The 24,900-nt window shown below is 37.4% G+C and overlaps 1 protein-coding gene across 1 annotated transcript in view; it reads left to right on the top strand.

Annotated features, from left to right (window-relative positions):
- The window catches only part of LOC117984241 (START domain-containing protein 10-like), a 54,643-nt gene that overhangs the window by 17,590 nt on the left and 12,153 nt on the right, over positions 1-24,900 (top strand). The window contains exons 2-5 of the mRNA XM_034970863.2: positions 3,093-3,240; positions 11,220-11,352; positions 21,397-21,513; positions 23,212-23,362. Coding sequence (XP_034826754.1) covers positions 3,093-3,240; positions 11,220-11,352; positions 21,397-21,513; positions 23,212-23,362 — 549 coding nt within the window. The remainder of the gene's footprint in view (positions 1-3,092; positions 3,241-11,219; positions 11,353-21,396; positions 21,514-23,211; positions 23,363-24,900) is intronic.

Genomic DNA, 24,900 nt, shown 5'->3' with positions numbered 1-24,900 from the left:
CTAAATCCAAAAACCCCTATGAACCTATTCTGGATCCACAGAACCCAATGAAAATTGCCATACTTGAAGATTTAACTATAAGGTCTTACGCTCGCCAAACCTTTATCATCCCACTGCAAGAAGTCCCGATTGTTAGCCCAATAAAAGCTGACACTCTTGGCTCTCTGCCAGCCCCCTTTAACACAGGTCATTGAACCGCATTCTTAGTTTTTAGGGTTCATAAGACGAAAAACGGAACCCTTATAGGATCACTTTGTTGTCTGTATGTCTGTCTGTCTGTCTGTCGAGAAACCTATAGGGCACTTCCCGTTGACCTAGAATCATGAAATTTGGCAGGTGGGTAGGTCTTATAGTACACGTAAGAGAGAAAATCCGAAAACCGTTTATGGTTACATCACAAAAAAATTAAAACATGTTCATGAACAAATACTTAATCAGTATTTTTAACTTTTGAAGGAAGATTAATATACCAAGTGGGGTATCATATGAAAGGGCTCTACATGTACATTCTAAAACAGTTTTTTTTTTTTAATTTTTGTGCATTATAGTTTTTGATTTATCGTACATAATGTCGATCAAATACGACTGTAGTACGGAACCCTCGTTGCACTGACTCGCACTTGGCCGGTTTTTTTCCTGTAAAACCAGCCGTAAGTACTAGATACTCTACTTGATTGTAGAGCGCAATAGTATTCAAAACACGATTTCATTTTGTAAATAAAAACATTATTTTCCCCCTCCCGCACTAGGCAAGGCTTTGGATGAAGTTTTCAAATTATTGCTTTGTATTATTTTTCCCAGCTGTCTGCCCGAGGAATAGCAGCCGACTTCGATCAAAGAGTTATTTCCTTTAGTCGTAAAGCTTCCCTAGTTGTTCTAATAAGTTCGTTTCCGCTGGATTTTCTCTGTACACCTGCTTTGAAGGATTATTTGTTTTAGTTTATAAAGTTAAGCAATTTATTTTTTGAAACAGTAGGTATCATTCTATGATTTTCTTATGTTTTACTTTTTTGTACCATATACTTAGTACGCAATAGATCGAAATAGCAGTCGGGAAGGGCGGAAACGGATGTCCCTTCGCCTCATACCCCGGCTGCCATCTCGACCTGTCGCGGACTATATGTATTCGTTTTTGTTGTTAGTATTCTTTACCAGATGTCTCCTTATCTGCATCAGAAGATTTCATAAAACCTAAATCCACGTCATTGTCGCGGGCGTCGTCAATTTGTAGTATTAATTAATAAATAAAAATATTAATATAATTCCGTATGTTTTGTTTTGAACGCACCATTTGAAGCAAACAAGAAACTTTGCGTGTTTCTCTACCCTAGTTTTACGTGTTTCATTCTAACCCGGCGCTTTCGACGCTCACCCCAACACTTGGTGTGTCATGATGGAAAATAACTTTTAATTGAACCCGAAGTTTCTTTCATCAATTTTCGTTTTAAAGCTGTTTAATATTAAGTCTGAAAGTGGTTTTCTAGGCCACCGCTGTAATTTATTGAAACCCATAGATATTAAAAGTAGGTATAGGTTGTTACAGCTATAGTTACGTATTTAGTCGACGTGAGCCCGCCTAGTTTCGAACCCATCTGAGATCCTTTTTCAGTGACTCAGCTCGTTGCGCGTCTCGGTTGGGACTGGATGGGTTCGAAACTGACTAGTTTCGACGAGGATGGTTCTTACGGAGAGAAAAATTTAAAAAATTTGAATCGACTGTTAGGCGGAACAATGTTCGGCAGGGCAGCTAGTTATTGATAAAATGGATTTACAGATACATAATATGTTTGTAGGATCAAAGTAAAGAATTATCTTCAAGATACAGATTATTCATCACACACCAAAAAGGATTTCACGAAAGCGATACCACCGGGACACCACTTATTTTTTCTTTCTATCTTTCTCTTTTATTTGCGATCAGTCCCTGGACTGTAAACAGATTGGAGTTTCGTAATGTTCACTGCTTATTTGACGGAAAAATTGTACTCAGTTCGTACGACCAGTATTCATGCGTTTACGTTCGTTACGATACAAATCGCATCCAAAGTGCGGTTAACCCTATGCTTTGTACACATAAGCTCTACTCCGGGCTTTTAGGGTTTTTCCCACCCCTATTGTCACAAATCACAAGGGTATGACAAATTATGGTACACACTGCGCAAACTTTTTGTTTTATGTTCACCACTGCAGGATACCCTCCCTCGCTCGTTTGGGACTAAATGTGTTTTCTACGTTTAGTGTTGAGAGTAATTTACATCTTGTTTTACTTTATTGTTTTTGTACTCAAATTTGCAGTGAACATGTTTACAGTGGGTTTTAACAAGGAGCAAAATGAAGTAAAAATAACGACTGCCAACAATTCTTTTCTGAGTATCTCTACTAATATTATAAATGCGAAAACGTGCCTGTCTATCATGGTGACTGTCTACTAATTTTTCACGGTCCATCCGCTTAACCGATTTTGAGGAATTTTCAGTTCAGAGGTGGTTCAGAGGTAGCTTGCATCCCTGGGATGGACTGGGCTATTTTTGTCCCGGAAAATCAAAGAGTTCGATAGAGAATCAGAAAGTAAAAGATCTAAAAATTGACATGGGCTACTTTTATCTTGGAAAATAAAAGAGTTTCCACGAGAATCATCTAATTTGTATTATAATGGCGATTACGCACTGCACTTCCGTCATCCAAGTTCTCTCCGTCATCCGTGAGAATACCTGCGATTATCAACAAAAACAAAAAGGAACGTATTTTCACGGACTCTGATCGGATGAGTGCGTAACCTCCGTAACCGGTGGCATTGCATGATAGGTACATTTTTACAAAAATAGTTTGGTAGTTCATTCATAAGTTCTCATGTGGGCAATGGGCATACTTTTGTAGAGTAGGTCAGGAGCGTACAAAATTGCAAGCACAGCAAAAGCAAAGTATGTGCCTTAGGGGATTGGACCCTGTTCGCGTTGTGTGTAGTAAGAACTAAGAACATCCTGGGACAGAATAAAGGACGAGAGGGATGAAGAAAGCACTCAGAAAACTTTTGAGTATTATGATTTGGTTGTGTAGTAATGGCACTTAAAACTTTTCCATTTCATCCTCAGGTGGTCGCAGAGTTTGAAGACGTGGAGCCGGACGCGTTGTACGACGTGTTGCACGACCCGGAGTACCGCTCCGTGTGGGACACGCACATGCTGGCCGCGGAGGACGCCGGACACATCAACGTCAACAACGACGTCGGATACTACGCCAGTACGTATCTCCCGCGTCCGTTGTTGTCTCTAGCGGCCGTAGAGCCGGACGCGTTGCTCGACTTGTTGCATAGCGTACGTACTTCATGATTGTATACCAGACGGTCCGGAATAATTAACGATCAGAGCATTTTTCTAACGTCTCGTGATACTAAGGTCGTACCAATCAGACCCATTTAGGTCCGGGCTAAATGAGTTGCCCGCTGGGTTTAGAAACGCAAATGTTGCAGCACTTGTGTCCCTAAATTCAGAGGGCAATAAAGCGTAGGTATAAAAAAGGTTGCTTACAAAAAGCCTAGGATGTTTATGTGAGGGTTCTGTTAATTATAAAGAAACATTATTTTGCGGATTTTTATACGAACGTCATTAAAACAGTCCTAAAATTCTTATATTTAAAATTGAGAGCCCTTTAAAAAGTTGTTATGCCCTTCACGAAATACTTAAATGTAAATAATATAAATTATTTTTTGTAATAAATACAAAGAAAAAATCACTTTTCGAAGACGTTATACGGGAGTTGTACTTCTGTCTCAGAAACTCCGTCATCGAGTAAAACTAGCTCCGAAGAATTAATTAAAGGACGCGTGATAGTTGCATCGATCAAAACTTTGCTAATAACATCATAATTAAGGAAGTTTTGATTGATGAATTGCTTTGAGTCGTTTCGTAAGAGCCCCTCGTAGGATTTTCGGATAAAAGCGATGAAAGTCGAGTTGCTTTGACGTCGGCTTTCTAGTTGGGATGTCGGGGTTCAATCCCCCGTTTTTAAGAAATTAACTGTCAGCCAAAAGTCAAAATTCATTCAAATTGGATACTTTTGTATACTTTCTGATGGTCAATTGCTGAGTTTGCAATACAATGCTGTATTGGTGATAATTAATTACGTCAACTTAAAACCAAAGCTACGAGGGTTCCAAATGCGCGCAGATCTGAAAAGAGTCCACAATAAACTCTATCACTTTTTAAACGGTGAAGGAAAACATCGTGAGGAAACCTGCATGCCTGAGAGTAGTCCATAAGGTTCTCAAAATGTGTGTAAAGTCTGCCGATCCACACTTGGCCAGCGTGGTGCAATGACATTAATTTGTCTACACGTTCTAGAAACAGATGTGTCTATGATTTTCCAAAGTGTAAAAATATAACGTTTTAAAGTGACACACACGGGGACAAAGATTTACAAAAATCTTTGGGGAAGTGTTGGGGAGCTCGCTGCCTTTGAGAACATTATGGAATACTCTCAGGCATGCAGGTTTCCTCCCGATGTTTTCCTTCACCGTTAAAGTAAGTTATATTTTAATCGCTTAAAAACGCACATAACTCCGAAAAGTTAGAAGTGCGTGCCCGGGATCGAACCCCCGACCTCCAATTAGGAGGCGGACGTCCACACAACCATTAGGCTATCAAAGCTTCAGTTCTCTTAATATTTTACCTTTGACATTCAATTTCGCACGGCAAATTCAATCGAGCCCTACAATAAATACAAAGCTCTAAAGTCATTCTGACCGAAACGGGCCCACGTCCCATAAATAAAGCTTTCCATTCTATCGCCACACTGAAGTTATCGTACCCCGCAAATATTTGGTCAGACCTGTGTCGCTACCGGGTCGTCTCGTCAAACAATTTTCTTTTTCAACTTTGTGTGCCGTGCTAACATTTGGGAAAGTCTATTTAATGTGAGTTTAGTAATTTTTGTGCCTTTTGAAAAGCCTATTGTTTGTTTATTATTAGTTTATTTAGATTTATTTACGACTAGCTAGTGTTCGCGACTTCGTCCGCGTGGAATCAGATTTTTAAAAATCTCGTGGGAACTCTTTGATTTTCCGGGATAAAAGTAGCCCATGACAATTTTTAGATCTTTTACTTTCTGATTCTCTATCGAACTCTTTGATTTTCCGGGACAAAAATAGCCCAGTCCATCCCCGGGATGCTATGTCACTCTCCAGGTCTTTGTCTATACCCATGCAAAAAATCACGTCAATCCGTTGCACCGTTGCGACGTGATTGAAAGAAAAACCAACAATTCAACAAACAAACACACTTTCGCATTTATAATAAGGGTACTCTGATTTTAGATCGAGAACTTTTTTAAAGGCATGGTGTCGATTGGAAATTATCATTCACTCTCAAAATAACACACTTTGCTGTGAGTAGGTATGTCATTATAAAATATGCGAACTGCTAAAAAATTACAGTGGCAAGAGCTACTTACTATCTCGAAAAATGGGTTCTATTCCTATGGGATAAATTAATTGACGTGCATGTACAAAATGGCGGGCTAAAAATACCAAGGAAGTAAATATAGGCTAAGAGAAATTTCCTAAAACATTCCTCCTCCTTCCTCCTCCCTAAAGCATTTCCTTTCAAAAGGGAGAACTTTTCGATTGGCGATTACCTACCGAATCGAACAACTGCGAAATTCCTGCCGAAATCGAGACAGAAAACGGTTTCCCTTTCGAGAGGAAACACTTTTGGAGGGAGAAAATCGATAGGAATGTCAGGAAATTTCTCTCAGTATAAATGCCTCAAAAAGCGGTGCCAGCACTGTCAGTCTAGTGGTTAAGACGTCACTTCCGAGTCGGGGAGTTTTGGGTTCGATCCCGGGCACGCACCTCTAACTTTTCGGAATTATATGTGCGTTTTAAGCAATCAAGTGTCACTGCATTTTCGGTGAAGGAAAACATCGTGAGGAAACCTGCATGCCTGAGAGTTCTCAAAATATTTTCAATGTCTTTCAAAATGAAGTCTGCCACTCAGCATTTGGCCAGCGTGGTGGACTATATCCAAACCGTTCTCATAATATACTGAGAGGAGACTCGCTGTAGTGAGCCGGCGATGGGTTGATCATGATGATGATATGTAAAAGGCCTCAAATTACTCGTGTGTAAAGTGTAATCTCTACTTATATAGAAAATCATACGGCATGCCTACCTCATATTATAAAGGTACATGTATAAGGTTTACTATAGCTTTCCTCAGTGATCAAAGGGCCCTTTCTGAGTTAAATAATTCTATTAATCCAAATATGACGGATTTTCCGGTTCATAGGTAATATGTACCTATATAACTTAGAAACAGCGTTTTTCGGTTGAGTTAATTGCTTTTGAAATTGGCTGCATCAGCTTCTTCATCATGATCAACCCATCGCCAGCTTATTACAGAGCACGGGTCTCCTCTTAGAGTGAGAAGGGTTTTGGCCATAGTCTACCACGCTGGTCAAGTGCGGATTGGCAGACTTCACACACCCTTGAGAACACTATGGAGAACTCTCAGGCATGCAGGTTTTCTCACGATGTTTTAATTCACCATTATTATATTCACCGCAAGTGATATTTTAATTACTTAAAACGCACATAACTCCGAAAAGTTAGAGGTGCGTGCCCGGGATCGAACCCCCGACCTCCGATTGGAAGGCGGATGTCCTAACCACTAGGCTACCATAGCTTTTTTATCAGCATCAGCTTCTTAAAGTTGTATAATACAAGGAACTGTTTAAATGGTTTCACACTGTGAAATAGAAATGGGTGCCACACCATAGCAGTCGTCGCTGCTACGCTCTATGGTAGAGTTGCTAGGCTAAAATATAGTCGCAATAGCTCAACGGTTAAAGGAGCGGACTGAAATCCAAAAGGTCGCCGGTTCAATTTCCACCCGTTGCGTGCCGTAACACAAGGTTTACGCTTAGTTGGAGGGGAAAGGGGAATATTAGTCAATGTATCATGAAAAATATGGCTAATATTTAAAAAAAAATTGAAGTTCATATAAGGTATCTTTTTATTCTTAATTTTACGTATCGGTTATATATTGGTTACTCCTTTAGATATATAACATGTTCAAAATAATACACAAACCCTTGCTAAATAATAGAGTGTTGATTAATATTTTGTTGGGAAAATAAACAGAGACTTTATTGTATCGGTCACGCAATAATAACATCTTGAATTTCATCAGAGGGTTGATTATGAGAAGATTGATTTTTTTATATCTCATTTGTCTCGAGCGCCGCTCTTTATTGAATTATTTATGTGGGTTAATATGACAATAATAGTATATTCGAGTTACTTCGGATATTGTCCTTGATTTGAGGGAATAATTTTTAAAGCAATAGCACAATAGCTCAACGGTTGAGGAGCGGACTGAATTCCGAAAAGTCGGCGGTTTGAAAGCCCATCCGTTGCACTATTGTCGTACGTATTCCTAGCAAAAGCTTTACGCTTAGTTGGAGGGGAAAGGGGAATATTAGTCCTGATTAGCATGGCTTATTATTCTTTTATAAAAAATAAAAAAATCGATTTATTAGGGTTCTGTACTCAAAGGGTGACAACGGGACCCTATTACTAAGCCTCCGCTGTAAGTCCGTCGGTCCGTCTGTCTGTCAGCGTCTCGTAAATCGTAAAAGGTAGAGAGTTACAATTTTCACAGAACGTGTAAGTATTTATTTCTATTGCCGCTATAACAATAAATAATGTAAAATTTGAAATGGCTGCCATGAAAAATAAAATAAAATCCCTGTCTATAGAATAGAATATAATAGAATAGAATGTTTTTTTATTCATGTAAACTTTTTACAAGTACTTATGAATAGTCAGGTAGTTTTAATTTACCACTGGTTCGGAATGCCGTTCCTACCGAGAAGAACCAGCAAGAAACTATGTCATCCTCGTTATTCTTCTTATATTAGATTTCTTCTTGTATTGAGAGTTATTCCCCTTACTTCGATTATTAATTTTGGTGGATGCTAATGTGGTACGACTACGAACGCGTCACATTATTTTCCCAAGAAATCCTCTAGCAACTTACAATAATAATTATTATCTTTGAGGCGCATTTTTACGGATATCTGACAATCCGAATCCACAGACGCAGATATTTGTTTCTAGAACGTGTCTACAGAACGCGGCAGAAATAAAGTACATCGATCTCAAAACGTCACATAGGTAGGGATATCTACTCGTGTGAAATAGGTATAAGTGAGAGAGACAACGCTCTTTCTAATAGTCGATGTACATTATTTTACTGTACTGTACGCTAAGCGATAAGGAGCGCGCTATCCAAAAACTGGAAGGTCATTGCCAAAACTATATGGAGATGTCAAAATCAAATCATGAAGTTTCCCCAACGTACTGTCGTACGTCCTGTCCATATTGAATGACATATTTACGCATGGTTTCCACTCGCTCAAAACCCGAAGAGACTACGACCAAATTGGTACAATTTGCAAGATTCTTAGGGGTGTGATCGACTGCTCTGAACTACACAACAAGCTCTGCTGCGTTTATGCACCCTCTAATTACAGGTATCTCCGCCACCGCTCCAAATTTTTCGTAAGTCCGTTTAGTCGCACGGTAGCGCGTTCCAGGTCACCCATACCGCGCACTTTGGCTGCGCTCAACGCACTGCTGAAGGAGTCCCCTCGCTGTGACATATTTGCTGACAAATGGGCTGACCTCATGGGTCAGATCTTGCACTTTTGTGAAAATTTATAATTTTGCTTTTTAAAATTTATAATTTTAAGTTGTTAATTTTTGTAAGTATGTTTATGTTAGTTTGTACTCGTATTTTAATTAGTGTAATTGGCTTTATGGCCGTTTTAATTAAATAATAAATAAATAATAATAATAATAATAATAATGGTTAACATTTGCATTTTTTATTCGCAGTTTTCTAAATTAGAAGTGGTTTAATAAACTGGGCTGGTAGTGAACGCAACGTTCCGTCGTACGCTCGGTGCACTTTATAAATTGTATTGCGGATCCTGCTGCAGGCTTTTTGACCCGAATACTTTGAAGCTAATTTTTTCTCTGTACTACCTACATGTTTATTAATCATTATTATTATTATTATTTATTTATTTATTATTTAATTAGAACGGCCATAAAGCCAATTACACTAATTAAAATACGAGTACAAACTAACATAAACATACTTACAAAAATTAACAACTTAAAATTATAAATTTTAAAAAGCAAAATTATAAATTTTCACAAAAGTGCAAGATCTGACCCATGAGGTCAGCCCATTTGTCAGCAAATATGTCACAGCGAGGGGACTCCTTCAGCAGTGCGTTGAGCGCAGCCAAAGTGCGCGGTATGGGTGACCTGGAACGCGCTACCGTGCGACTAAACGGACTTACGAAAAATTTGGAGCGGTGGCGGAGATACCTGTAATTAGAGGGTGCATAAACGCAGCAGAGCTTGTTGTGTAGTTCAGAGCAGTCAATCACACCCCTAAGAATCTTGCAAATTGTACCAATTTGGTCGCAGTCTCTTCGGGTTTTGAGCGAGTGGAAACCCAAGTGCCCTTGGAGAAATTTTTGTAATACATAAATGGGTAATACTCGTGCAATTTTTTATATAAATACCTTAGAAAGGCTTTTTGAACCTTTTCAAGTAGCAAGGTGTACGTGCTTTCATATGGATTCCAAATACAAGCGCTGGTTTCTAGCTTGGCACGAACCAAAGCGTCAAATAGCAGTTTTATCGTGTAACAATTTTGAAAATCTCGAGTAATACGCAAAACAAACCCCAACCGCTGGAATGATTCGGAGGCGAGTGTAGAAATATGGTCATGGAATGTCAGTTTATGGTCAAATATTACTCCCAGGTCTTTTACATTAGTTTGTCTGGGCAATTGAACTCCGCTCATTTTATACGGGAAGAAAACTGGACACCTTCCGCGTCCAAAAGTCATGACCGAACATTTATTGGTGTTGAACTCCATTCTGTTTTCGTCACTCCATTTGATGACAGCATCGATATCATCCTGGAGTTCAACACATTCGGCCTCAGATTTTATTTCCATAAACAATTTCAGGTCGTCAGCGTATAGTAAACATATCATCATCATCATCATCAACCGATAGATATCCACTGCTGGACATAGGTCTCTTGTAGGGACTTCCACATGCCACGGTCTTGCGCCGCCTGAATCCAGCGGCTCCCTGCAACTCGTCTGATGTCGTCTGTCCACTTAGTGGGGGTCTTCCAACGCTGTGTCTTCCGGTGCGAGGTCGCCATTCCAGCACCTTGGGACCCCAACGTCTATCGGTTTTACGAACTATGTGCCCTGCCCATTGCCACTTCAGCTTCGCAATCCGTTGAGCTATGTCGATTAATCTAGTTCTCCTACGGATCTCCTCATTTGTGATTTGATCACGTAGAGAAACTCCAAGCATAGCTCTCTCCATCGCCCGCTGAGTGACTCTGAGCTTTCTTATGAGGCCCATAGTTAGCCATGATTATTACTTGTAGGATTTTGTTCTTTGTAGGGGACAACTATTTTTGGAGTAGACTGGCATAGGTTCAGAATGCGGCTTAAAACTGCTGAAGGGAATTTATTCAATTGACTACCTAACGCTTATCTCTATGATGTCTCTTATTCTCAGCTATTGTGATAATGAATGAGACTCTCTTTTTCTCGGAGAAGGTCCTATATACTATACAAGAAATATCAGTCGTGGTAACATAGACATCAGAAAAATTCTAACTGACTGGCTCATTAACGCACGGTCTTTGAACCTAGAAAGCTTAAATTTTGCACACAGGTTTGCTTTTTAATGCAGACAAGGATTACTGCCAGTTTTTTAGAAATTCCCTCGGGATAGGGAATAAAAAGATTTATATTTTCGACGAGCGAAGCCCGGTTGCAGGCTCCCTACTGATTTCTTCTCCCCCCCCCCCCCATCTCCCGAATAAGAGAGGAATATTTTAATAACTAGGCTATTAGGGCTCTAGCTCTAATAGTCATCTATATATATAAAAGGAAAAAGGTCTGACTGACTGATCTATCAACGCACAGCTCAAACTACTGGACGGATCGGGCTGAGGCATTCAGATAGCTATTATGATGTTGGCATCCGCTAGGAAAATTTTGAAAATTCAACCCCCAAGGGGGTAAAATAGGGGTTTGAAATTTGTGTAGTCCACGCGGACGAAGTCGCGAGCATAAGCCATTATTTAAATAATAGTATAGTAATACTTCCAGTGTCGTGTCCGGCACCGCTCAAGAACCGCGACTTCGTGCTGCAGCGCTCCTGGCTGGACACGGGCGAGGAGAAGATGATCCTCAACCACTCCGTCTTCCACAAGGACTACCCGCCCCGTAAGGGCTACGTCAGGTAAACTTCCCTTATCTAAGTGCTTGCATACTGTGAAGTCTATCAAAATATCTAAACCATATTTCATTCCGGACCAATAGTGTCGCTCCTGTCTGTGATTATGTGAAAAATCACGCTTTTCATTTATGTCACACTAGCGTCTAGCTACCTTGTAATAGATTGCCGAGGAGATTCTTGAATATTGAGGTAGGATTCTATCTTCAGAAAGAATAACGATGAATTTCTCATAGTTTTATTAATCACTGTTACCACTTTGGATGTTGGTATAGGAATAAATCGGTGTGTCGTAAGACTAACTATTACTGAAATGTACGGTGTGAATGTAGTAAACCTTCGTTCCCGTACCTACATTCACACTAATTCATTCCTATATTCACAAAATACAGATAAAATCACACTGTCAAGTCAATATTTAGAACCTACCTACAACTGTATACATTATTTTATAATAGGTACCTGCATTTATTTATGATATTTAACATTCGGCCATTCTAACTACATTAAGTTTGTCCTCAAACTTATTATACATAACAGTTTTTACCTATTTTCATAGTATTACCTATACCTAACAATATCACAAAATTCCAGCAATATGTACATTATAATTTTTAAGTAAATCATAATTATGTAATTAAATATTATTTATATTAATTGCTTTTACTCCTCATTTCATGAAATTATAATCCAAATACATCCTAGCAGTAGACATAATTTTGTAATAAGTATTAATTTTTCATTGGAATATTTAGGTTTAAGTGTTTTATAATCTTATGTACTAACTATCCATTTAACTAGAACTGTTTGTTTCCTCAAAAATAAATAAATTAAATTAAAGTAAATTCGTGTACAGCTTCTGAAAAATAATCTGGATTGCATCGAGGACTTCACCCAATTTGGGCCACCCTCGCTTTCCAATCCAATTAATCGCATCTGCACCGGACCCCTCACCGTCAAGTCAAGAACTCATCGTGCTACCAGACTTCACGGCCGTGTACGACTTCCAGATGTAACGACTCTACTACCCATCTGCACCGGACCCCTCACCGTCCAGTCAAGAGCTCATCGTGCTACCAGACTTCACGGCCGTGTACGACTTCCAGATGTAACGACTTCACTACCCATCTGCACCGGACCCCTCACCGTCCAGTCAAGAGCTCATCGTGCTACCAGACTTTACGGCCGTGTACGACTTCCAGATGTAACGCGACTCCACTACCCATCTGCACCGGACCCCTCGCCGTCAAGTCAAGAGCTCATCGTGCTACAAGACTTCACGACCGTGTACGACTCCCAGATGTAACGATTGTTAACCCATCAAAAACAATAATAGCATCACACGTTTTATCATGAGTATCAGATCAAATACCATTCATTAAAAACAAGACACAAAAATATCAAAACATCATAATAAGTATCATAATTGTACAACTGAAATCAAAGTAGGTAATCATTCAATCATATAACTTCAAATATCACTACATTTAAATATCAAAACATCATAACAAAGTATCATAATCGTAGTACTGAAATCAAAGTAATTGTTTATCCACTCATCAAATACTATTACACAACAATATCTAAACATCATAATTTTATAGTATCATAATCGTATTACTAAAATCAAAGTAATTGTTTATCCACTCATCAAATACTATTAGACAACAATATCTAAACATAAAAATTTTATAGTATCATAATCGTATTACTAAAATCAAAGTAATTGTTTATGCACTCATCAAATACTATTACACAACAATATCTAAACTTCATAATTTTATAGTATCATAATCGTATTACTAAAATCAAAGTAATTGCTTGATCATTCGTCAAGTACTATTACACAAAATAGTAAAACATCATAATAATAATATAGGATCATATTTGTAGTATTGAAATCAAAGTAATCGTTTAATCATATATATCATCAAATACTATTACACAAAAATATCTAAACATCATAATATACCTAGTATCATAATCTTACTTACATCAAAATAATCATAGTGTGAATAAGCTTAAAAATCAGTTCAATCTTTCATCGAGCCTGTCTCATCATCTAAGAATCACTGTGATTACTCAAGATTGTGATCCATGATCAACATGCCAATTGTTTGAATATTCTACTCTGCTCAGAAGTAGCCCATTTCCTCATTATGAAATCAATTTTATTTATACCCAGGATAAAGTCGTAAGTTACTCTCCAACAACCACTTTTTCATCTCACTAAATACCTAAGAATAATGAAAATGTCAAAAACCGGCGAATTTTAAGGGATATCGGGCTTATTTATTGGATAAAATCAAAATGACATATAACGTCACCATGGTAACGTAAGACAATAAGACGATCAATGTCAATCGACAATGACAAATACCTATTCATACTTCAAACTGATGTATAATGTATAATCTCAGTTTTTGATATTTACTAATTATTTGACTTATTCAATCGTTCTGGTCATTCCTATTTTTTTTTTTTTGTAGGTAAGCACTAAGTCTAACCACATATTTTGCACGCCATACATAAATGGCAAAATGTACCATCATTTACTTTGCTACTCACATATTTTGGCAAAATAAATCATTTCATTTCGTATCATTTCAATCATGCTATGGACAGCTAACAAAACTCTATTTCATAGAATGACTAATTTAAGATAGGTAGGACATTGGTGAAACGCACTATAAGTCATCCAACAGCAAATGTAGCGGTTAATTTTATTCTTGACATAGTTATTCTCGGACAAAGCCACCCTTGGTGAAATTGGGCCTTAGCAATATTAGAGCCATAAATACTAGAGATATCGTACTAATAATTTATCTAAAATGCTAGTTTCTCTAAGAGAATCCGTTGTGTTATTCGGCAAAAGTTTCTCTTTCAGTCTTTAAACTTTTATAGAGATCTCATTTCGGTATAACCGTTTTTTTTTAGAACTAAATTCTATTTATATTGACTATTTCATGTATTGAGAGCCTTCGGGCACAGAACAGATGTATCAAATGTTGGGATCAGCAGTAGACGTTGAAATCAGACATTATTTTTATTGATCAAAAGATGAGTTCGTTAATAATTCTAAATCGACTTTTAATCAAGCAACCAGACCACATCAAGAGTTTTCAAGCCATTTTTCATTTGTAATGACTATTCTATTTTAAATTATGGAATTTGTTTCAAATATGAATTAGGAGACTAATTTTGGAAAATCCATTATGAAAACCCCCGGATAATATTGTACAAAAATCAGCGTTGGATTTTTTTTTTCTTTTCTTTTAATATTTAAATAATGCCACCCTCTTGTTGTTTGTAGAATCGTCCGAAAACCTGTATCAATCACTATTACAATCGCAATTGTTGTGATTGGCTGAATTTATGTCATTCTTGTTGCAACAATGCATTGTAGCCAATAGTGTGCGAGTATCAGTCGATCAGAGGTGATTGTGATAGTCACCAATAGCTGTCATTTTACCGTAACCGAGCACCAGACAATAGCCTAGCTATTGCAGAAAAGTCCTCAATAAATTGTTTCAAGTAACCTGCCCCCATTTAGTGGAAATTTCAAGTTAGTGTCGGTATCCAAGAAACGACACTAATCTTGATATTTAATTGCAACTGGTTTCTTTTAATAATTACTCGTAAGTATACCTAATATAGAAGTTTGTTCGAGTTTGACCCTCATCATAATCTTTAATTCCAGCCATATTCAATGTTCACAAACCGCGTTTTTTTTTCTACTTCAATACTTTACTACTACTGTTCTGATAGTACACCCTTCTATATACAATACTCTTGGCTATTTACATTTCATTTTAATTAAGTAAATCACTTCACTAATAACCTATAAGCCTTTACCTGACATAGGTATGATCTAACATTTCCGCTATTAAAACTACCTACATCAATATTGAAGAGTAGGTATTACAGGCATTTAATTGCATGACAAACTATTAAATGACTTATCAGAGTTGATGTAATAATTAAATCAGGTAGTTCTGTAAAATGTTACCATTATGGAATTGAAATATAGGATACGTGCACATGCGGATAGTCAATTAAGTATGCGGTAATATTTGCTTCAACCCAATCAATGCATAAAGAGAAGGTACGAGTAAGTAAGTATGTAGTTTAAATCGGAATGACCACGTCAGCCACGCCTCCTATAGAGGGCAAACTTTTTTTTTTCTTGACGACTTAGACGATTAGTAATGTGCAAAGAGGCGCTGCCCAGATTAATTAAATACTAAACCCGATAATTGACTACAGCTTGTTTGTAATATTCCGAGGTTATTCGCATTTTTATTTATTTATTTAAACTTCTTCATCAATTAACTCATCATCACCATCATGATCACCCCATTACCAGCCCACTACTGAGCAGGGTCAATTAATCCCTCAATAATTATCTATTTATGGTTAATTGTTGTAATGCATAAGATTCCTTTTTAAATCAGAGGAATACCTACGCATTCGCGCTAAACTATAACTATTCATTTCTTTTCTTCAAGCCATTCTTTTATCGATTTTATTCTTACAAAATTTGTGTCTAAAAGTAACTCATCGACAATGTCACTAGCAGAAAATTCACTACTTACAACAAATTCTTACTAAAAATAATAAAGATTATTTTATTTCTGTTTTGGTTTATGGTTATATTACAGGTTAAATTACATACCAACATTGGGTTAAATGGTGACTATAGACCACAAACTACGGACGAATGGCGTAAGTAAATAATAAGTGGGTGAAATGCACCCAAAGCATCGATTAACAACATAGTTTCGTGATTAGCAAGGAATAAGTAGGTACCTATTTTGCAAACAAAACATATTTTTTTTTCCCTCGTTCTTATTAAATTATCATTTAATATTGTATAAGAACTGACATTATTTAAGGCTATATAAAAACTTAAAGCACGAGTACCTATTAGTCTTCACGCCTAAATTAATTACACTAAGTAAACACAAACACTTTGACCTTGACTTTGCATCTATCCATGAGTAAGTAGATAGCAAACAAATTGCAATCCCGAAAATTAAGCCAAATTCGTGTTCATTTTCATTTGAGATCAATTATAATTCTCGTGTAAATATTTATATGTTGGTAACTAAGTACTTTTTTTTAACCCTTCCTAATATGATCATATTGTTTGCTACAACGACACAATATGGCGAACCGACTTCCCTTTCTTAGCTTGTACCTACCTACTCACAATAGCTAATATCATTGCGAAATAAGATGAAAGAAAATCAATTAAAAGTTTTCGATTACGAAAATATTGATATCGGACTTTTAACGTTAAAGTAGGTGCCTACCTGCCATTCTTGGTAATTACGTATGTAATATGTATCCTGAATCCTGATACCCTCTTTTTCTTTTGTATTATAGCTACAAGTTTCCTACCAGTATGCAATAATAATGAGCTTCATGGGCTGTCGTTTTTCTTTGATATCCCAAGTCAATTGCATAATTATTAATTATTTACCTACATTTACATTAATGATTTAACCAGGCTTTATAAAAGATTGCAATAATTGCGCAGTCCCTATAATTTACCCAAAAAAAAATGTTTTATTACCGACCTGATGTATCTTCGTGCGATACCTGTACCTACTTGATGCTCGGACCCTCGCCAGCTCAAACGGCGGCGGCCGTATGGTGCCGCATCTATAGTCGCTCCAGGAAGGCAGCCTGGTGCCCGCACAATCGCGGCGGCGCAGCGCGGTTGCGGCGGCGCAGAACGGTCGCGACGCGCGGCGCGGCGGTGGCGGTGCCGGTTCCGGTTCAGCGCCCGCCGCGCCATCACTCGCCTTTACCGAAGGTAGTTAGGGTATATCTCGTCCAGTCGCAGAACCTCTTGACCGTACTATATCTCTTCTTTCGCCTTCAGTACAAATTTCAACTCGTCAGATCGCAGAACTTCTTGATCGTTCCATTATTTCGCCTTCCTTCAGTACAAGTTTCAACTCGTCCGGTCGCAGATACAACGTCGCTCAATAATAATTATTCTGATGTAGCAGCAGCGGTTCACTATAGGATGAGTCACTCGTCGTTTCTTCGTGTCGTCGTCTTTGTTTGCCGAATTATTGTGAGCATTTAGATTGCTTCGTACCACTTCTGATAATAGATTGCCGAGGAGATTCTTGAATATTGAGGTAGGATTCTATCTTCAGAAAGAATAACGATGAATTTCTCATAGTTTTATTAATCACTGTTACCACTTTGGATGTTGGTATAGGAATAAATCGGTGTGTCGTAAGACTAACTATTACTGAAATGTACGGTGTGAATGTAGTAAACCTTCGTTCCCGTACCTACATTCACACTAATTCATTCCTATATTCACAAAATACAGATAAAATCACACTGTCAAGTCAATATTTAGAACCTACCTACAACTGTATACATTATTTTATAATAGGTACCTGCATTTATTTATGATATTTAACACTTGCGAAGCGAAATCTCACAAAATTTCAAAATTATTACATTTTATTTCGCTTTATTTTAAAACTAGCTTATGCTCGCGACTTCGTCCGCGTGGACTACATAAATTTCAAACCCCTATTTTACCCCCTTAGGGGTTGAATTTTTAAAAATCCTTTCTTAGCGGATGCCTACGACATAATAGCTATCTACATGCCAAGTTTCAGCCCGATCCGTCCAGTGGTTTGAGCTGGGCGTTGATAGATCAGTCAGTCAGTCAGTCAGTCACCTTTTCCTTTTATATATTAAGATTTTGTGCACTCATGTTCATTCCCCCGAGCGAAGATGCTAAAGGGTTAACGAGCGAGAACGCTCGAATCGCTATATACTTAGTTACTTGCTAGAAAAAATTAGACAATGTGCATGCAACATGTCTATTTATGACAGTCGGACTCACCCATACCACTCCAATGATAAGCTGATAAGGCTTGCGTCAACTCATCACGGCCTTGGCAATAATCGCTGAAGCTTTTTACATAGGTGCTTATAGTCTGCGACATGTCGAGATGGCAATCGGAGTATGAAGCAAGGGGACGCCCCGCACACCCGCACGTTACCCGCGCTCGCCCGCGTCGGGTTAGCGCGGAGGCTGTACGCCTGTGCGTTCCCTCCCCGATTGCCATTTCGATTGGTCGCATACTATGTCGCGTATTATACTATGTATTCAATACAAAAAGAATGACACATTATTATAACTAATTCAAAAACACATAAGTATAATAAACCAATTTTGAAAATGAAAGAATTCCTACGGGATGTTTAAAATACCTAAATCCACATGAACGAAGTTGTTGGCATCATTTACTTGGTACATAGTTTGCATCCTGGAGATGGAGATCCTTTTATCCCGCAAAATAAAACCTAAATCCACGATGAAAGTCGCAGGCATCATCTAGTATATATCTGGAGTCATCTAGTAGATCTGCGTCCGTCTATCTTTCATGAATAGATAATATGAACTACCTATTTGTAAGACCAATATTTTAATTGCTCTTCTTGTTTGTCTTGAATAAGTCAAGCATCTCACCCCTTGAACCTTGTCGAAATAAATCTTTAAATACCTATGAATAAGTAAGGTTATTCAATAAAGTAACCACATTTTCTTGAAACTGGTTTTCTAAAGTCAAATTAAAACTAACAAAATGAGGCTTTTAAGTTTTACAGCAACGGGTATATACTTTGATCCTCCATTACATTAAAAAAATGTTATTTGAAGTTGTGTACAAGTTTGCTCCAAGTTCGCAATATGAAAATTAATTAATTCATATTTGGAGTAACTTAATACGAGTACTTAACTTAATACGAGTAACTTTTTCAGTAAAAAGTTAGGAAAACTAAGTAAGCTTGTTTTGGAAATTGGAATCGCTTTATCTCGGCGTCTTAGTCCAGTCACTTGGTAGTCTAGAAAGTTTTCCGGTGTTTTTTCACTTTTGATCGATTTTTGGGCGTTTCGAATGTATATGATATGGTGTGGCATGTCGATACACAATATCACAATTCGTGCATGAAAAAATGTACCACCAACTAGAAAAATAAAAAATAGGGTCAAGAGCGAGTCCCATAGGTACATTACATAACCATTTTCATCGCAAAATGAGTCGAAAAGAAGTTATTGTCAAAAAATTATTTTTGGGCGCCTTTTTCCAAGATGGCGGCGAGAGCTGCAAATATACGAGGTGGCCAAATAAAAATTCGAAACGAGCACGTCGAAATCTATAAAAATCATCAATTTTCAACACTCCCAGCAAACTTTCCAGGTACCTTTTTGAGCACCAAATAACTGTACGTGTCGTTTAGTGTGACAGTCGGTGTCTTATGAGGTTCTCCATGTCCGAATTGACGAGAGAAATCGGGGACCTCGTTCGTTATCGCCGGCGAAGACGCTATAATATTAAGATTGTAGGCGTGCAAATCATAGATGAAACTAAGTATTGTACCTAGCTTGTTCACACTTGATATTGGTAATCAATACTTCAATTCAATGCAGTTCTTACGTTCTACAAGAGGTATTGTTTCTTTAACAATTCGTTTTTGAACATGAATAACTTTTTTACGTAAAAGTTAAATTCGAGACAAAGTAAAACTGCCAAATTTACCTTGTCTCTTCAATACGGAAATTATTATTTCTTTTTTGGTGTAAAAACTGTAAATAATGACTCATACATCAGTCACCGTTGCGAATGACAATACTAGCGGATATTAGACAATAATAGTTCGTGAAATAATAACAATTACTTATTTCAGGTTACTTATATAAGTACGAAAAATAAACTAGAATCATTCGACCGTTTCACGAACTGCAAGCTTGAAAAAACATGGACGACTTCTCTAAAAAAGGAGTGTAATGTATGGTTCATATATACGTCATGTAGGTATATGTACAGTATGTGGCCGAAAGTAATGTACATCGACCTTTAGAAGGAGATAGCAGATTTTGCAGAGCTCTGTCACTGTCGTGAGACCGACGAAACGTCATATAGGTATGAGTACGCTCTACAAAGCCGAAATTTCATTATGAAAGCCGATGTACATCACTTTCGGCCGCGTACTGTGTGCATATGAGTGTTATTACCATTAACTTCTAAATACCTGAACAAGTGAACAGTGTATGGTAACTATCTATAACTTTAAAAAAAATATTGTTGCTATATGGGGCCATTTTCAAACAAGTTTTTTTTAACTTTTTAGTTTGTTTTTGGCCTATATGGCCTATTTATATGCCCTATATGGAACGGCTTCCATTTTTTTCGCTAGATCATGCTTTGGTTGGTATCTTCACGCCTTCTGGGCAGCCACGTTCTATCTTAGGATGCATGATCACGTGTTTGGTGTTATTGCAGCTAAGCAAAAGCCTATAATATATTTATTTAAACAAAACTTATTAATATTACTTCAATGGCTAAAACTCCATCGTCCAAAATCTCCCCCTGGAGAAAAACACCCAGACCTAAACCAATTTAAAAAAGTTTGTACCGTAAATAAAATTATCTCGAAAACATGAAATTGATATCTCAAGAGTTCAGGACGTAAGAAGTTTGCCATTGTTTTTGTTGCTAGCAAGTTATAATTGGATCTTTTCGTTAACAGCTTAAACCAAGCGAAAGAAGTTCACAGTGAACGGCTAATTGCTTTTAAATGTAATCCGTCTTCTCTTGGCCCTTCAACTCGCTTACCAAATTTATTTTAAGTTGGAAAATTGGGTATTTGACTACATCAAAATAGTTATATATAAATAATAATAAATCTTTATTTGTTCCAATTACAACTTTGCTTAAAATTACCCTCGACTCCCAAACTAGGAACCCGTGTCATGGGGGTCAGTCTCTTCCCAGATGTGCAATGACAATGATTATTATTTTTAGGGTTCCGTACCTCAAAAGGAAAACGGAAATTTGGTGGGTAGGTAAGTCTTATAGCAGACATTCGGGGAAAAATCTGAAAACCGCGAATTTGTGGTTACATTACACAAAAAAAAATTGTGGTCATAAACTAAAAATACGACTTTATTACGGAACTCTCGGTGACTCGAACTTGGCCGGTTTTTTAATGATGTCTTTGTTACAGAGCTCAGTCCTTGCTGACGGGCTTCGTGGTGAGAAGGCGGGATGGTCCGGGCAGCTGGTTGGGCTACGTGTCCCGGTCCGACCCTCGCGGGGCTCTGCCTGCTTGGTTGGTCAATAGGTAAGGAAGACTAAGTTCCTGCTCCTATTATATGTATAGAGAGACATAATACGTTAGCCAAAAACTTTGCGCTATTAGTAGGTATACTACCTAAACACAGTCCAGTACCAATAACCATTTACCTGACACTAATTGTAGTTTTAGTGATTTAGTATTTTTCAAAACCGCAATGTACAGCGTGCAAAACTCGGAGTCAATACTCGCCTACGACACGACATTGACGCCACGGCACCTATCTACGCAACGTTCCTTGACTTCTAGCGTCAGTCAGATGTTTTATTTGCAATAAATACATTGCAAACTTTTAAAAAATACAGGTTTTTTCCGCGTTTTTTTGTAGTAGGTATCTTATCAATAATTTTATCTGTAGGTGCTATCACCTGTCTTAGTTTTTGCTAGCGTTCTAATTACACCCAGTAGTATAATAACTTTTAGTAGGTACTTAATAAGTTTTTTTTACCATCATAGATCGGGAAACGCATTATAAAACTAATAAACAAAATGCCTTCTCGTTGAATCAGTCTATCTATTGATGAAAACTAAATGAAAATATCTGTAGTCGTTTCAACGATTGGCACGAATTGCGAACCGTTGTCAAACAACGGAGACTTGCTTGCTAGGAAATAGATGAATGCTGTGGTAAATGTTTCTATTGTGTTATATCTTATATTAGTATATATTGTGATTTTTCAAAATATTATCAGCAAATTAAAACAAGATAATAATATTGTAATCTAATAAAAATGATAAATTTTAAATTGTAAATTAGTGTAACGATTATTATTGATAACAAAAGCTGATGTAGTATAGTGGTGTGTAGTGTATAGGTACAGTGTATGAGCTTTTCCATTTAAAAACTGTTTTTTTAAATATTACCCAAATAATTGCAATTTAATATCAATTTTTTTAATCTTTATGTTATTGTTGTAGTAAGTAATAAATGGATTTATTAAAATAAAATAAAAACGGAAAAAGTATTAAGTATATAGGTACCTACTTGTTTACTGTAATTATAAGCAAAAAAAATATATACTTGTATAGAAATAGGAACATGTTTGTAATGTATGTCTGTATCAATTACACAATCCAACATTGTAAATTTAGATTTTCAGTAATAAAGGCTTTATTATTATTATTAAATGTTTCCAACATTCTTTAAAGTGGTTTAAATAAAAAGTGGTGATAGCGTAGTGGTTAGGGCGTCGGCCTTCTTTTCAGGAGGTCGTGAGTTCCATCCCGGGCACGCATCTATATAACTTTTCGGAGTTATGTGCGTTTTAAGCAATAAAATATCACTTGCTGTAATGGTGAAGGAAAACATTGGGAGGAAACCTGCACGCCTGAGAGTTCTCCATAATGTTCTCAAATGTGTGTCATCATCATCATCATCATCATCATCAGCCTGCGGACGTCCACTGTTGGACATAGGCCTTCCCTAAAGAGCGCCACCACACCCGGTCCTCAGCCTTTCTCATCCAGCCACTTCCCGCCAGCCTCTTTATATCGTCGGTCCATCGTGCTGGAGGGCGTCCCACACTACGCTTGCTTATGTGTGTAAAGTCTGCTAATCCGCACTGGGCCAGCGTTGCAGACTATGGCCTAAACCCTTCTCAATGTGAGAGAAGACCCGGCGATGGGTTATCATGATGATGATGATGATGATTCTTTAAAATAACCCGAGACCAATTGATATTTTAGGGTAACAGCACAGCTAGCTCCTCGCCTGGTGCAGCAGCTACATGCAGCAGCTCGCCGCTACCCGGGCTGGAAAGCCCTCACTGACACTCCCTACTTCAAGCCCTGGAGAAATCCAGAACAAGTGCCGCCTTATCGGATTAAACTCGAAGATGTAAGTTGTTGTTTTTATACAAATTATACCAACTCATTCGGAAAGAGGGTTCTACTTGTAATTTGTAACTCGAAATAGAGCCACTGTATTCATCGGCATCATTATAAACAGTGTTTTCTACGTAACCAACCCTTAAATCATATTTTATACTATTATACTGACTGGCATTGATATATTTTAGTATGTTACTAACTGCTGGCATGTCAATGTAAAGCGGTGGGTCTAGAGAGTTGGGATTTTTGCATTTAGGTTTTTTGCTTTTAGGGAAAGGATACTTAATTAAAAAATTCCACTCTGACGAAGCAGGTCAGCTATTTGTGAAAAAATATCAATTGTTCCGCACAAAATTACTTAATGTCAGTGACACTTGTAGATCGCAAATAAATGATTGTAAAATCAAAGTGAATTAGATATCAATGATAATCAGAAGATTTATTTACGATTCAACTGTCCAGTCCGTAAAGGAATTTACCACCGAGGAAAGACGAGGCGAAGCCGAGGATTTCTGAAGTGATTTTAAAAGAACAGAGTCAAGAAAAGCGCGAGCCGAGTCGTTTTAAGTTAAACGAGGCTGTTAATTACTACTTTTGCCAAGACTTGTATCGTAATTTTCTCCCATTTGCGAGGACACAATAAACAAAAGCAACTACTAAGCAATTTTCGAACAAGTGGGAGAAAATTTCGTTACCGTTAGTTTCTATATATTTTAAACCACTACATAAACCACCAATCGCAAAAGGTCAAAGTAAATAGGTATTAAACCTAAATTGGTTTCGCAAACCCCCGAAATTTCCTCAATGTAGGTACAAAGTTCCAATCAGCCTTTTGAAGTAATCGCTTTCCGAAAGGAAACCTTTATTACTTTCGAGAAAAGAGCAAACCTAATTACACAAAGTGCCATAGTTAGGTACTTTGAACCGAAGTACTTGTCAGTCAAGTAGATATTAGGTAACTTAAGTTTCGATCGTGAATTTCGAAACAGTAAAGCCAAAGTTGTGGTTGTGCCAATGCAAAGTACCTAATGATTAATTTCAAAAGAAATTTTATCGAAGACCTATAAAAGACATCACTTTTTACTTCGCTGAAATTTTAACTCAACACAAAAGAAATAATTTCGTACTTTGTTCTTTCGCGATTCTTCTTTGAGAAATGATATTTTGTTTTATGGGTCATTTCATATTTCCACAGACAGCAATATCCATAATAGAACCAGTAATTTCATTAATCTCTGTGATCTGTAGGGGGTCTATGGTATAAGTATACAGTCACTTTCTAAGAAAGTTCGCCCCAACCATGTTTTCACGCTGCTTTATATCAGGCAAGATTTGCCCAAGTACAAAACAGCCTAAAAGTGAGCCAACCTTTTACGGTGAACAATTAGTGGTAAGAAGCGGTTAGGTATAGCCTATATTAGTACTTAAGAACCCAGTCCTCTTTTCGAACCTCTAACATTTAACTTTTCGGTATTATGTGCATTTTGAGCTATTAAAATATATCACTTGCTTTATAAATGGTGAAGGAAAACAGCGTTAGGAAAC

This window comes from Maniola hyperantus, chromosome 8 (assembly GCF_902806685.2).
Source record: "Maniola hyperantus chromosome 8, iAphHyp1.2, whole genome shotgun sequence".
Classification (NCBI taxonomy): Eukaryota; Metazoa; Arthropoda; class Insecta; order Lepidoptera; family Nymphalidae; genus Maniola; species Maniola hyperantus.
Note: the sequence above shows the minus strand (reverse complement) of the source record. Positions and strands in the feature narration are given on the sequence as shown.